At 34.7% G+C, this 13,427-nt stretch overlaps 1 protein-coding gene across 5 annotated transcripts in view; it reads right to left on the bottom strand.

Annotated features, from left to right (window-relative positions):
* The window catches only part of PIBF1 (progesterone immunomodulatory binding factor 1), a 197,797-nt gene that overhangs the window by 143,031 nt on the left and 41,339 nt on the right, over positions 1–13,427 (bottom strand). For all 5 annotated transcript variants that reach the window (XR_567411.2, XR_567410.2, XM_008686641.2 and 2 more), the window contains exons 7-9: positions 9,683–9,791; positions 9,237–9,418; positions 7,994–8,119 (exon numbers count right to left, since the gene is read on the bottom strand). Coding sequence is in view for 3 of the 5 variants with exons in the window: in XM_008686641.2 (XP_008684863.1) it covers positions 7,994–8,119; positions 9,237–9,418; positions 9,683–9,791 (417 nt within the window). In the remaining 2 variants the exon portion in view is untranslated. The remainder of the gene's footprint in view (positions 1–7,993; positions 8,120–9,236; positions 9,419–9,682; positions 9,792–13,427) is intronic.

The raw sequence follows: 13,427 nt of genomic DNA, 5'->3' as shown, positions 1-13,427 counted from the left end.
TCTAGCATAAATAAATCTTAAAAAAAAAAAAAATACTTCTTTCCCAAATAAGTTACCACCAAAATTACAGTTCTGATAAGAAATCTTTTATCAATTTTCATAGCCTTGACCAATAACACAGGAATCTGAATTGCATTGTAGAATTGGATATATATATATATTTTTTTTTTAAAAAAAGATCTTATTTATTTATTTGATAGAGAGACCACAAGCAGGGGAAGCTGCAGAGAGAGAGAGAGAGAGAGAGGCAGAAGCAGGCTCTCCGCTGAGCAGGGAGCCCGATGTAGGGCTTGATCCCAGGACCCTGGGATCATGACCGGAGCCGAAGGCAGATGCTTAACCGACTAAGCCACCCTGGTGCCCCCAGATTCAGATGTATTTAGTTTCATCATTTAAAAAGTCTATAATCACAGGCAAATCACACCCTCTGTGTCTGCTTCCTCATTCATAAGTCAGAGATACTAATACCTACCACCTCATAAAATGTCCCATTTAATTCTCTCTACAATGTATGTAGAGTGTTGAGTACAACACTTGATGCATAATAGGCACTCAATAAATAGTAGCTATTGTTAGTATGTTATCTAAATATGAAAGTCTACATTAAAAATTATGAAGGTATTCGTTTAGAGAATGGTAATTAGGGTAGTGCTTCCCAAGATTTTTTATTATATAAAAAGAAAAAGACAATATATATAAGAGTATCCTAGATAAACAGAGAAGACTGCTGGAGGGACTTCAGCAGCTTAATGCCCTTCTGGCACCCTAAGGCTAAGGGGAGTGACATCTGGGGTGCAGTAGAGAAAAATTTCTGGTATTAAATGTCATCTTACCAAGTACTTTTAGGCTTGGTCAGAGCTGCTATATCTGTAAAAGATCAGGAATTAATAGTTATCTTCCTTTCTAAGTCTCGTCTGCAACCTTGGGTTAATGGCCATGCCCGATCACCCATCTCTCTGAGACCAATAAAATAGACAAGCGGGAGTAATTTCTGACATTCATTTCCTGTCCACCATCAGGTCATCCCAATTCTTTCACCTAAATATTATTTAAAATCAGCTTTTATTCTTTCCTTCCAGTTCTCATTTTCACTTAAACTTTGCAATAGTCTCCTAACCAATCTCCCTGCCTCCAGGCCCTCTTCAATTCTAATCCTTTCCACATTGCAACCAGTTACAAAAAAATGAATATATCATGTTAATCTTTTACTGTAAAACTTTCCAAGAATTCCCCACCGACATCAGGGCCTTTTAAAATCTGACCCTGTCATGAATGTGACTGCCTCCCTCACCACCCCATAAGCTATACAGTAGTTAAATTTAAGTTCCTGCATGACCTAAGCTCACCTCACCTTATATCTGGAACACCATATACACCTTGAAATAATTAAATATTATTAATTAAGCAGTGAACACATATGGTAATCACCTATAGGTGTAAAGAATATAGCTAATAATAAAATATAGCTAACAATAAAATTTCATTAACAATTATTTGGTAAGTTAATATATTGAAAGAGTTATCTGTAAAGCCATATACTTTCAAAATAATCGAACTGAAAAGATAAAGTTGAATATTCTCAAGTTTTTCCATATAATAACTGAAAAAATTATACAGATACCTAATCAGATATGAGCGAAAAAAGTCTGCTTAAGCACTGAGGACGTATACTATTAAAATGATGAACGGAGCCTCCGTACACTAGTCCATTCATCTATTCTAATGCATTATGTATAGTAAACTAACCTTCGTAAATAAACTTAGATTGAAGAGTGTTTAATATCACTCCAAGATTCTATACAAATTTCAAGTTTATGTCATTACGGTTTCTTCCTGAGTAGTTTGGGAAGATGACAAATACTGATCAAGATGGTTTTTATTGACATGGTGGGAAAATAAAATCATTAAAGCAATAAAAGTGTATTTTTGATCTCCTTTTCCCTACTGCCTTGTCATTTTCAAAAGCATAATAAAATACCTCTAACAAACTCATTCTTCTCCTTTCTACAGTATCACTATGAGAATGGTTCTTTCTGGGTTCACAATAATAAGACTACTGCAGGTAAAAATAATTTTATTTTCTGGCAAAACTTAATCAGCTGAATTTATCTCCTCTTTATTATCTCATAGTATTAATTAGGAACAAATAAGTTAGCATTTTATGTACAAATTTAGATTGAAACAAATGACATTCAGATCCTTGATGTCTAATCGTGTCATTTAAGAAAAATGGTTCGATGCTACAGAGATCAATACTTAATAATTACATATTTTGTAGTAGTGCCTTTTAATGATAAACAATTTCATAATGTTATCAGTTGACTTTTTTTTCATGTTTTATTTATTTAAGTAATCTCTATACCCAATGTGGGGCTCGAACTCACGACCCCAAGATCAAGCACTGCAGTGCACACTCTTCTGACTGAGCCAGCTAGGAACCCCTCAGTTGACTTTTATAGAATCCTCACTTTACTGACACTGACAACAAATTGATAAAAGAAAAAATTTTAAAATACTGCATACAGATAAAAGGTATTAAAAGAACTACCATTTTTACATAGCTTAAAAATTTATAATGTACTTTTCACATCCATGATCTCATTTAGACCTTACAGAACACCTTGTGACATAGTATTATTGGCTCATTTTATAAAAGAGGAACTCAAACTTCAGGGATATTAAGTGATACATTCACTCAGCTAGTTTAGTGGCCGAGGCAGAATTTAAGTTTAGTCTTTTGATCCAAATCTCTTTCATAATATACTCCCTGTTCAGGGTATAATGCTCTTCTTCCAAATATGTAAGATGGTCTGTACATTTCAGTCACAAAATACCCACTAAGCAAGAAATTATTTATATAACAAACCTCACCACTAGAATTAATTTCACTCATTATTTCACACAGCTCCAAATTGGATTTTAAAGCAAATATAAAGTACAGAAGAAGATAAGAAACGTTAATTCACAGACTGAGCAAAAGCATACCTACATGTTATAATCCCAACTACAGTATTTTTGATGTACCCAAATACCCAAGTTCTTCCTTTGCTTATCTGTGCCTTTTCTTAAGTCTTTATCTCTTCCACTCTCTTCCCCTACCTCTCAACCCCTTAACTTCACAAACTACTGGCATGATTACAGGGGCAGATGCCAAGATCAGACAGCAGGAGTTCCATCTTTCTTTTCCACATTGAAGAGGAGAAAATAAAAGGCACTCTCTTAATATCCCTCCAGTGTATAGAAAGCCAACCAAAGGCATAACATATTTCTCTAATATCATCATTTAATTTTCTTCTAAAAATGTTGATTGGGGAGAGGTAAGGAGACTAAGTACAAATATGCAAGTGTAAATACTTCATCTGTGTAACTCATACTGTGAAATTTCAAAAGAAATAATTCATAGTTTATTTTTACTTTGTAAAAGACGAATGAGATATAAGCTCTAAATACAGTTAAATCTTGCCATAATGAAGAAAATGTGATTCAAAAAGTTTCAGCCACATAGAATAAATACAGTGTTGGATGACTGTGAGGTTAATAAAATGACAAAGGTGAGCCTATGCAACCAGCTGGCTTAGGGGTCTCTGCAATTCAAATCCCGTTTGGATCTGGGCTGCAGTTTAGCACCACCTGGTGGCAGCTGCCCACTCTAGTTTCAATATCCATGTCATTGTGCAAATAGGGGCAGGCTGAGGCTGCCAGGGCAGCAGCCCCAGTCCCAGGAATGCCCTGGTTAGGTGGTATCCATTTTGATGTACACATGGAGTCAGAATATTACTGGGGAAAAGGAAATCTGCCTTCAGTTCACCTGCTTCCAGAAATGGTTCTGTCAGCTGTTTCCCAACTGACCTGTATCAAGCTTCCTACAGAATAAGAGCTAATTTGTCTAATATTATCATGCATTTTAAAGGATTTTTTTTTTTTAAAGAGCAAAAGCTAAAAAATCGGGATAATACCAAAGTTTATGTAGTTATGTGGACTATTTGGAAGTAATTATGCATGTTATCACTGAAATAATCCCATGAATTTTAAGGTTATTAAGTCAGTCAATAAAAGCCTATAAAATCCCTAACAGAATTGAGCCACAGGACTAAAAGTATTTATTTGTAAAAAAGAAATAATATCCCTTATGCCATAGGTCTATCTTATGTCCAAAATTTCTCTTGAGATTTAGAACCTTATATAGTCAATTTTTCTATTTCCCTATTACACAGAAACTTCAAATAAGGCTAAATTTATCATGTTTTCTTATTAAAGCCTTGTTTTCTTCTAATGTTTTAAAAATCTCATTACCATCCACATTAGCTACTCAATCCAGAAACCTGATGACATACTTAACATCTTCTCACTCCCTAATTCAATCTGAATCCTGCTGGTTCCACCTCCTAGACAGGTTTCCAATCTGGCCCACTACTCTCCATCTCTATTGCTACCAATCTAGTCTTATCATTACTTCTCATTCTGATAACAGAAACAACCTCAAAAAGTAGTCTCTCTGTCTATAGCCATATACTCCACTTTTCTAGTCTCTCCACATTGCAGTCTCTCTCTAAAAAAAAAGAGTACTTTTTTTCTTTTTTTTAGAGAGAGAGAGAGAGAGAGAGAATGAGCATGCACACACAGTGTGCGTGTCTGGGGGGGGGAAGGGCAGATGGAAAGGGAGAGAGAGAATCTCATGCACGCTCCACACCAAGCATGGAGCCCAACGCAGAGCTCGATCTCACAACCCTGAGATCATGACCTGAGCCAAGATCAAGAATCAGCTGTTTAACCAACTGAGCCACTCAGGCACCCCTAGCAGTCTCTTTTTTATATAAAACCAAATCATACAACACATATTCTTAAAATCTTTCAGTTGTTCCTCACTGGTCTTACCTAGACAACGGTCCAAATGCATGATCTGGACCTCTGTTTCCCTCTTATCTCATAGAACTCTCTGCCTCTCAGTCTACACTCTAGCCATACTGAATTATTTTCAGTTTGTTCAAAAAGCTTCATACTGTCTAATCTCCAGGTTTTGTACACGCTGGACATTCATTCCCCCAATTCCCTTCCCTCCCCTAACTCAGTCTTACTCTTAGTCATCATGCAGGTATCAGCATGGGTACTTCTTCTGTCATGAAGTCTTCCCCAATTCTAAATGGTCTCATCCTGTGTTTCCTGTCACCTTCTCCATTATCATTATACTTATAATTATTATTTCTCTATTGTCTTTTTTTTTTAAAGATTTTATTTATTTATTCGACAGAGATAGAGACAGCCAGCGAGAGAGGGAACACAAGCAGGGGGAGTGGGAGAGGAAGAAGCAGGCTCATAGCGGAGGAGCCTGATGTGGGGCTCGATCCCAGAACGCTGGGATCACACCCTGAGCCGAAGGCAGAGGCTTAACCACTGTGCCACCCAGGCGCCCCATTTCTCTATTGTCTTTATGTCTACTAGACAATCAACTTTGTGAAGACAGAGGTCACTGCTATATCTATGGCATGTATCTGGCATATGGTGGATCCCAATAAATATTTGCTCAATAAGTGGATATGCTGCTTGGAGAGCTCAAATGAAAAATTTTGAACATTAACCTTAGCATATAGTAGGCTTATTCCTCTTCTTTTGGTCTGCATTTTGAACCTTAAGAACAAATAACCACAAGGTACAGGGTCCTTCTTACCTAATACAGGGTTGGGACTAACCAAAATTTTGAAAAAGATGGAAGAAATTCTTTATAATTTTTTAATCTCTCTGTATGCATGTCTCTCTAATCTCCTAACGTCCTTGCTGTCCTAAGGATGAATTCATAAAAATGGCATACTTCACTTATGACCATGAAGAGCTAAATGCAACAGCATATGAATCTTAAAATCATAAGGCTATATGAAGAATCACACAAAGCCACAAAAGAATATATATAGCATGATCCCATTTTGTGACACTAATATAATATGAAAAACTAAACTATACTTCTGAGGTACACACTTACTGGTAATTTAGATAATAGAAGTATAAGGAAAAGCAAGAAAGTTATTAGCATAAAAATCAAAATAGTAGTTACCTTTACGGAAGGAAGAAGTTAAGCAGGAAGCTCTCAAGGACATTTCTGTGATACTGACACTGACTTCTTGATTTGGATGGTAGTTAAACAGGTATTTAATTTGTAATTACTTATAAATGTACATTTAAATATATACTTTTCTGTCTTCTTTAATTGATTGAAGAAAATAAAGACACAAATAAATGGAAAGAAATTCCATGATCATGCACAGAAGGATTGGTGAAGTGTCCATTTCACCCAAAGCAATCTAGAGATTCAATGAAATCCCTATAAAAATTCCAATGGCATTCTTCACAGAACTAGAACAAAAATCCTAAACGTGTATGGAACCCCAAGATTTCCTGAATAACCACAGCAATCTTGAGAAAGAAGAACAAGACTGAAGGCATCATTTTCAAATTATATTACAAAGCAAAAGTAATCAAAACAGTATTGGCACTGGCATAAAAACAGACCCAGATAAATGGAACAGAAGGGAAAGCCCAGAAATAATGGAGTCTTTTCAGTAAATCGTGCTGGGAAAACTGGACAGCCATTTTTGCTTTTGTTGCCTGTGCTTTGGTGTCAGATTAAAAAAATCATCACCAAGACTGGTGTTGAGAACCTTACTGCCTATGTTTTCTTCCAGGAGTTTATGGTTTTAGGTCTTACATTCAAGTCTTTAATTTATTTTGAGTTATTTTTTTATGTATAGTGTTAAGATAGTAGTCCAATTTCATTTTTTTGCATGTGGTTGTCCAGTTATTTAACTGCTCAAAAGTATTTCAGCATTACCATAAAAATCTCAATCTGTTTTATTAAAATAACAATTTAACAGTGATTTAAAAGTTTTCTTGCTGCTTTTCTACCCAAAGTATAATTCTGCACATGTAGTTCTTACATATTTTCCCCAGTAGAGGCCAACTACATTAATAGAGATTTTCTCCCCAGAATTGAGGGGTGGAACTCTCAAATTTTTTGCTACTATACTTCAAATAGAATAACATGTTACAGTGATAATTACAGAATTAAGTCTGATTTAAAGTCCTGCTTGGTGACAAACTTCAAAATATCATATATTCAAATCAGTGCTGATAAACTAGTATGACAAGTCAATTTCAAAATAATTTTCCCACTGAAATATAAACTTTCAAAAGTCATATGAAATATAATGATAGTATATAAAAATAAATGCTATCGAAATAAGTAGCATTTATTTGCCCCTAATACTACCCATCACCAGCTAGGGAATCTAATATATACTAATCTAAAAGTGATTAAAATGAATAAAAATTATCATCTTCAAGATTATCTAATAAAACATCTGTCGGGGCCAGCAGATAAATGAGGCATATGTAATATTTCATATTATCATTCTAGTTTTTAAAAATTTCTTAGAGAAATCATTGGCATGTTATGGGAAGAACTATTGGTATCTCTTATTTCCTTCCATCTCTGTCCTCAATCTAAGCTGCCATAACGGCAAAAGGAAAGGTTACCAGGGTAATGAAGAGATAATGGGAATACCAGAGTGAAGAGGCTTAACTTAAGGTCTCATAAACCTTATTCCTAGCTAGTTACCAAAGATCTTAGAACTTTAATGTTCCATTATATTTTGATTTAGATTTGACAATTCTTTAATGAATTAAAAAAGAGATTGTCATAGAAATACTTTAATTTCAATAAAATATAAGTTTCAAACAAAGAGAAATAAATTTCCTACTTTTTTTTTTTTAAAGATTTTATTTATTTATTTGACAGAGAGAGGGAGAGCCAGCGAGAGAGGGAACACAAGCAGGGGGAGTGGGAGAGGAAGAAGCAGGCTCATAGCAGAGGAGCCTGATGTGGGGCTCGATCCTATAACGCCAGGATCACGCCCTGAGCCGAAGGCAGACGCTTAACGACTGAGCCACCCAGGCGCCCCTAAATTTCCTACTTTTACCTACAAATTTCCTTTTTTTAAAATACCTGTTTTCCCGTTCATACATTTCCCGAGAGGCACTTCGAAGTTGATCAATTTCTTGACTGGTTTTCAATCTGATTTGTTCCAATTCATCATGTAGCTTATTTTCATATTCTGTTTTATAATGATCTCTGCAAGGAGTCAAAAGTAATATCCATGAAATTTGCTTTTGTAAAAGAAATGTATTTTTGCCCTTCATGTAAGATTTATTATCTCATGTTGAATATGTTCTATATTCAATGTTATTTGAAAAACACAGCTGTTAGATATGTTGCCCAAAAGGCTTAATTACTATATAAAATGTTAATTCATGTTGAATAACCATTAATCTTCAAAAATATTTTACTAGTAGTTTTCAATGCATATGACCAGAGACTTGAAAACTGATGCATATGGAATGCTCTTCATTTAAAAATAATCTGGTGTGGTACATGTTGGGATACAAATACAATTAAAAACAAAACCAAATGACTCTAATTGACTCCTTATAAAACCTTCCTTCTAAGCACAACAACCATAACCACTGTGATCTCTTAGCAAAGTCACAGAACATCACCTAGGCCATTAGCAGGAGCACAAACTGATGAAAAATACCACAGGCTAGGGAAAAAGTTATGAATGTGCAAAATGTTAAAGAATAAAATTTTAAATTTGTTTTAATTTTTGATGTGCTGATAAAAATAAGTATCTCAAGGATTATAAAGGGTATTAGCATAAAGGAACCCTAATAGCTTATACATCTAGTTGAAGAGAGAAGACAGGATTGAAAGACATGAGTCTGATTCCAGAGCTTATATGCAATGCTCTCCCCTCATTCTTCTCTTATGTTTACGCAGTCAGGAAAAAGTCAGCTTGGCTAGGCTCTGCACGATTAGATTTTTTTTCAAAAAGATACTTCTATGGAGATACTTACGCACTTTCTTTAAAAAAAACACTTATATAGAGATCTTAGTTATAGGGAATTAAAAAGATTATGTCATAAGAAAACACAGTAGTTATAGCATCTATACACTGACCTAAAAGAAATAGGCTTTTCATTATTGGGGGAAAAAACCCACTATGGCTTAAGAAAAAAAGCCAACTAGGATAAGAATATAGTACAAGGAAACAAAATGAACTATTATCTTAATATAGTCCTAGATACCTTAAAAAAAAAATCATTGTTCTTTCCCAAAGCTAAGAGTTTCCCTCAAAAGAAGCTGGTGTTAATTTATATGTATTTTATGTGAAAAATAATGTAAATCTTGCCTGGATGTTACATATTTTTCATACATCTCTTCTCTAGCCTTTTTGGTTTCTTCAAGTTGAAACTGAAGTCTTTCAAGGCGGTCTTCTTCATGGGCACAGCGAACACTAAGCTCCATGTTTTGGCGATTGAGATAGTCTTTATCTTTTTGCAGTAAAGTAACAGTCTGCTGTAAGGTGGTTACCTACATAGGTGCAGAGACAGACAGTGTCCAAAGCAAATTCCTCTTACTTTTCAAGGTTTACTGTATTATTTTCTTTCACTTGGGCTTTTACTTACCACATAAAAACGGCTAATTTTTACTTTGCAACTTTCCATCCAAACAGAGCTACTGAAGTCCCTTTTTCTGTTAACTACATCAAAAAGGAAAAATGTCCCTCCCACAATCCTGCCTTGGGCTGTGTCCACAATCACTGTAGATAAAATACATGTGACTCTACAAGCTTACCTCTTTTGATAATTCACTTCTTTCTTTAGCTTGCGTTATGTGAGAGGCTTCAAGTATTTCATGTTTTCTCCTTAACTCAATTATTTCCTGTTCAAGTGCATCACGCTCGCTATAAAATTCAAATACACTTGTTTATTTTTACTAAAATAAAATTCAAATACATACATATATTTTATATCCCAGTTTATTTATTTTTCCCATTTTACAATGAACATTGAAAACGATTGACTGTATTTCAGGAAACTGAACAGAGATACCAGCAGCGGGGCTTTAGTGTCATTCAACGAACAATAAAGTACCTGCTTTTCAAATTTAGGAGACTCTCCGTTCAAGACTGTTCAGATATATAAATATACATTTATTATCCTTAAAAAACAAGTATGTAAACTACACTGGCCAGTAAAATACATAATAAAACCTTCTAAGGTACACTCTGGTATCTTTTCACTAATCATCATCAATCTTATCTTGAAGTCAAAACTTTTAAAGAATTTATATATGGCTCTAGGCTTTCAGTTCAGTTAGCGTCAAAAAGCCCTTAACTCATCACTCAGATTGCATAGCAGATACACGAGGAGGCATTCTTGTGACTATTTGATTCACAAATTGTTTATGATTATCCAGGGATTCTAATTTCCATTTCCGGATAAGCTCTTAACCCAAAACAGTGAAACCAAGAATTGGAACAAACCTACAACAGGTATCTTACAAAGTGAGCAGAAAAACAGACTTACTAACTCTAAATCCATCCTGTCCAGTCAGAATCAGTTTCTTTGTACTTTCTGTCATCTACCTACCTGGTGTTTCCATGCTGATGGCTGTTAAGAATAGTTCTTCTTTTAGTTAGATTTTCAATAACTGGTTTAGAGAAATATTTTTCTTCTGGTTAACAAAGTTATGTTTATTGAAGAAAAGTGAGCAAAGCACAAATTATAAAATAACAATCACCCATAAACCCACTAACTAAAGATAACTGACAGTATCAATATTTTGGTACATATTACTTTAAATGTTTTGTGTGTTTACACGCAAATGTTTGTATTCTCACATGGTAATGATCATGCTCCTTTTGCTATGATTTTTCTTACGTAAAAAAAAAAAGTATGAAGCATGATATAGCAAAACATCCAAGATCTTGCTATCCACAGCTGACAAGACTTAACACTGATCTATATTTGCATTAAAGTCTTGTTTTGCTTTTTAAAAAGATAAGACACTACAGGTAAACTTAGTTGCCTACATTTTCCTCAACGTTCCTATATCACCTAGATATAATGATAAATTTAGTGTTTCCATATCGTTTTTTCTTAAATACTTTACTCAACAAGTGTTAACATTTTATCATATTTACTTTGTAATATTTACTAAATAATACTTTGTCATATTTATTCTCTCCCTCTCTGTTGTTCATATAGGTGAATGAACACACACACACACATACACACACACACACAGACACATACACACTCACATGCAATTTTTCCCCTTAACTATTTGAGAGATATATGCAGACATTAAGTCCCTTTATCCCTAAATAATTTGGTGTGAATTTTCTAAGATTAAAGATATTCTCTTATATAATCACAGTATTATTAGCCCTAATACAGTATCTAATATATAATCCATTTTCCAATTCTGTCAATTGTCCCAATTGGCATTTTTCCCTCCTGGTATAGGATCCAATATATTATCATGCACTGCATTTGGATGTCATGTATCTTTAGTCTTCTGTAACTCTGAGCAGTTCCTTAGTTAACGTTGTAAAAGACACAGAAAGGATATTTGCAGGGGGGGAAAAAGGCTTTTTGTACAGCACTGGCAAATTGTTTTATGGAATGTCATTCAATTTTCATTTGTCTCATGTTTCCCTATAATTGGATTCAGGTTAAGCATTTGGGGGAGAGATACTACGCAAGTGATAACGTGTCCTTAGTACATCACATAAAGAGTACGTAAAGTCTCAGTACTCAAAGAGGCACATAATGTCACTTATCTCCCGTGAGTAGTGAAAACAACCCGGATCACCTGGTTAAGGTGGTATCTGCCAAAAAACTCAAACACAAAATTACCTTTTTGCCCTCCACAATTAAGTCACCTATGGGAAACATACTTTGAGATTGTAAAAATATGTTCTTCCCTAATATCCTTTTACCCAATGGTTTTAGCTTCCACTGATAATTCTGAATCAAATAATATTATAAGGTTACAAAAGGGTAACTGTAACATGTATATATATATATTTATTGGTTGGCATTCTACTGTAAAAATCCTCTTTATTATTAGCATGCACTTAGGGTTCTTATTCTAGTCAATAGATAATAACTCATTATTGTTAATATTCATTTTGATACTCAAGTTGTACCATATTTGGACAGTTGAAGCCCCTTCAACTAGATACTATGGCACTGAATTGGAACTAGAGGTATCAGTATGATCTTATCCCTAGCGTGTTAAGCCATCTTCCCCATTCCCTCTCCATTACCGCTCTTTACTGAAAGGGCCTAGAAACGATGACCAATGTATCAATGACCAGCATCCAAATATTAATTTCTTTTTTTTTTTAAAGATTTTATTTATTTATTCGACAGGATAGAGACAGCCAGCTAGAGAGGGAACACAAGCAGGGGGAGTGGGAGAGGAAGAAGCAGGCTCATAGCGGAGGAGCCTGATGTGGGGCTCGATCCCATAACGCCGGGATCACGCCCTGAGCCGAAGGCAAGACGCTTAACCGCTGTGCCACCCAGGCGCCCCCAAATATTAATTTCTAAATAGTGGGGCGCCTGGGTGGCTCAGTTGTTAAGCATCTGCCTTCGGCTCAGGGCGTGATCCCAGGATCCTGGGATCGAGCCCCACGTCAGGCTCCCTGCTGGGAGCCTGCTTCTTCCTCTCCCACTCCCCCTACTTGTGTTCCTTCTCTCACTGGCTATCTCTCTCTCTGTCAAATAAATAAATAAAATCTTTTAAAAAATAATAATAATTTCTAAATAGTATGCCTCACTAAAAGGAACCAGGACTCATTAGAGAAGGGGCTAAGGCAATGAAATTAGAAAATAAACCTGAAAAAATTACGTTATGCCAGAAAGTAATGAACTGCTTAAAAAAAAAAAAAAGATGGACACATCTTTTTAAAATAAAAAATTTTATTATTTAAAAATTATTTTTAATTATTTTATTATTTAAAATAAAAAAATTATTATTTTATTTTATGGACATGCTTTCTAAAATATAATGTGTCTGACTTATCCATATAGATACATTCAGATCTAATTTAATGATTTTAACTGCCACATTGAATTACACAGTAGAAATAAATTATAACTGATTTCCCATTCTGCTGTTGAAAAGCATCTAAACTCTTTCTAATAATGATATGATTAACATCCATGTACCTGCTTCCTTTTTGCACATTTATAAGAATTTATAAAAGTGATTGCCCCCCGTTTATCTTACATATTTATAACCAGAACATTTCTTTTATCTATTTATTCTATTGAGTGAACCAAAGGGTTCAGTTTGAGCTCCTCTTGCTTGTTTTGTTTTTCTGTTCTATACCTAGCACATAAAGATGTTTATCATTTTTGACTAAGGCTGTTTTTCCTTCCTAGGTTTTCATTATAGAAAATAAAACATACATATAAATAGAGATAATATAATGAACGCCCTGCTCTCATCACCCAGCTTCAATAATTACCAACTCATGACACATCTTGGCTCATTTATCCTTCATTCACGGCCATGCTGATTA

The sequence above is a fragment of the Ursus maritimus genome, unplaced genomic scaffold (genome assembly GCF_017311325.1).
Source record: "Ursus maritimus isolate PB19 unplaced genomic scaffold, ASM1731132v1 scaffold_10, whole genome shotgun sequence".
NCBI lineage: Eukaryota > Metazoa > Chordata > Mammalia > Carnivora > Ursidae > Ursus > Ursus maritimus.
This window is presented reverse-complemented; position numbering and strand designations above follow the sequence as displayed.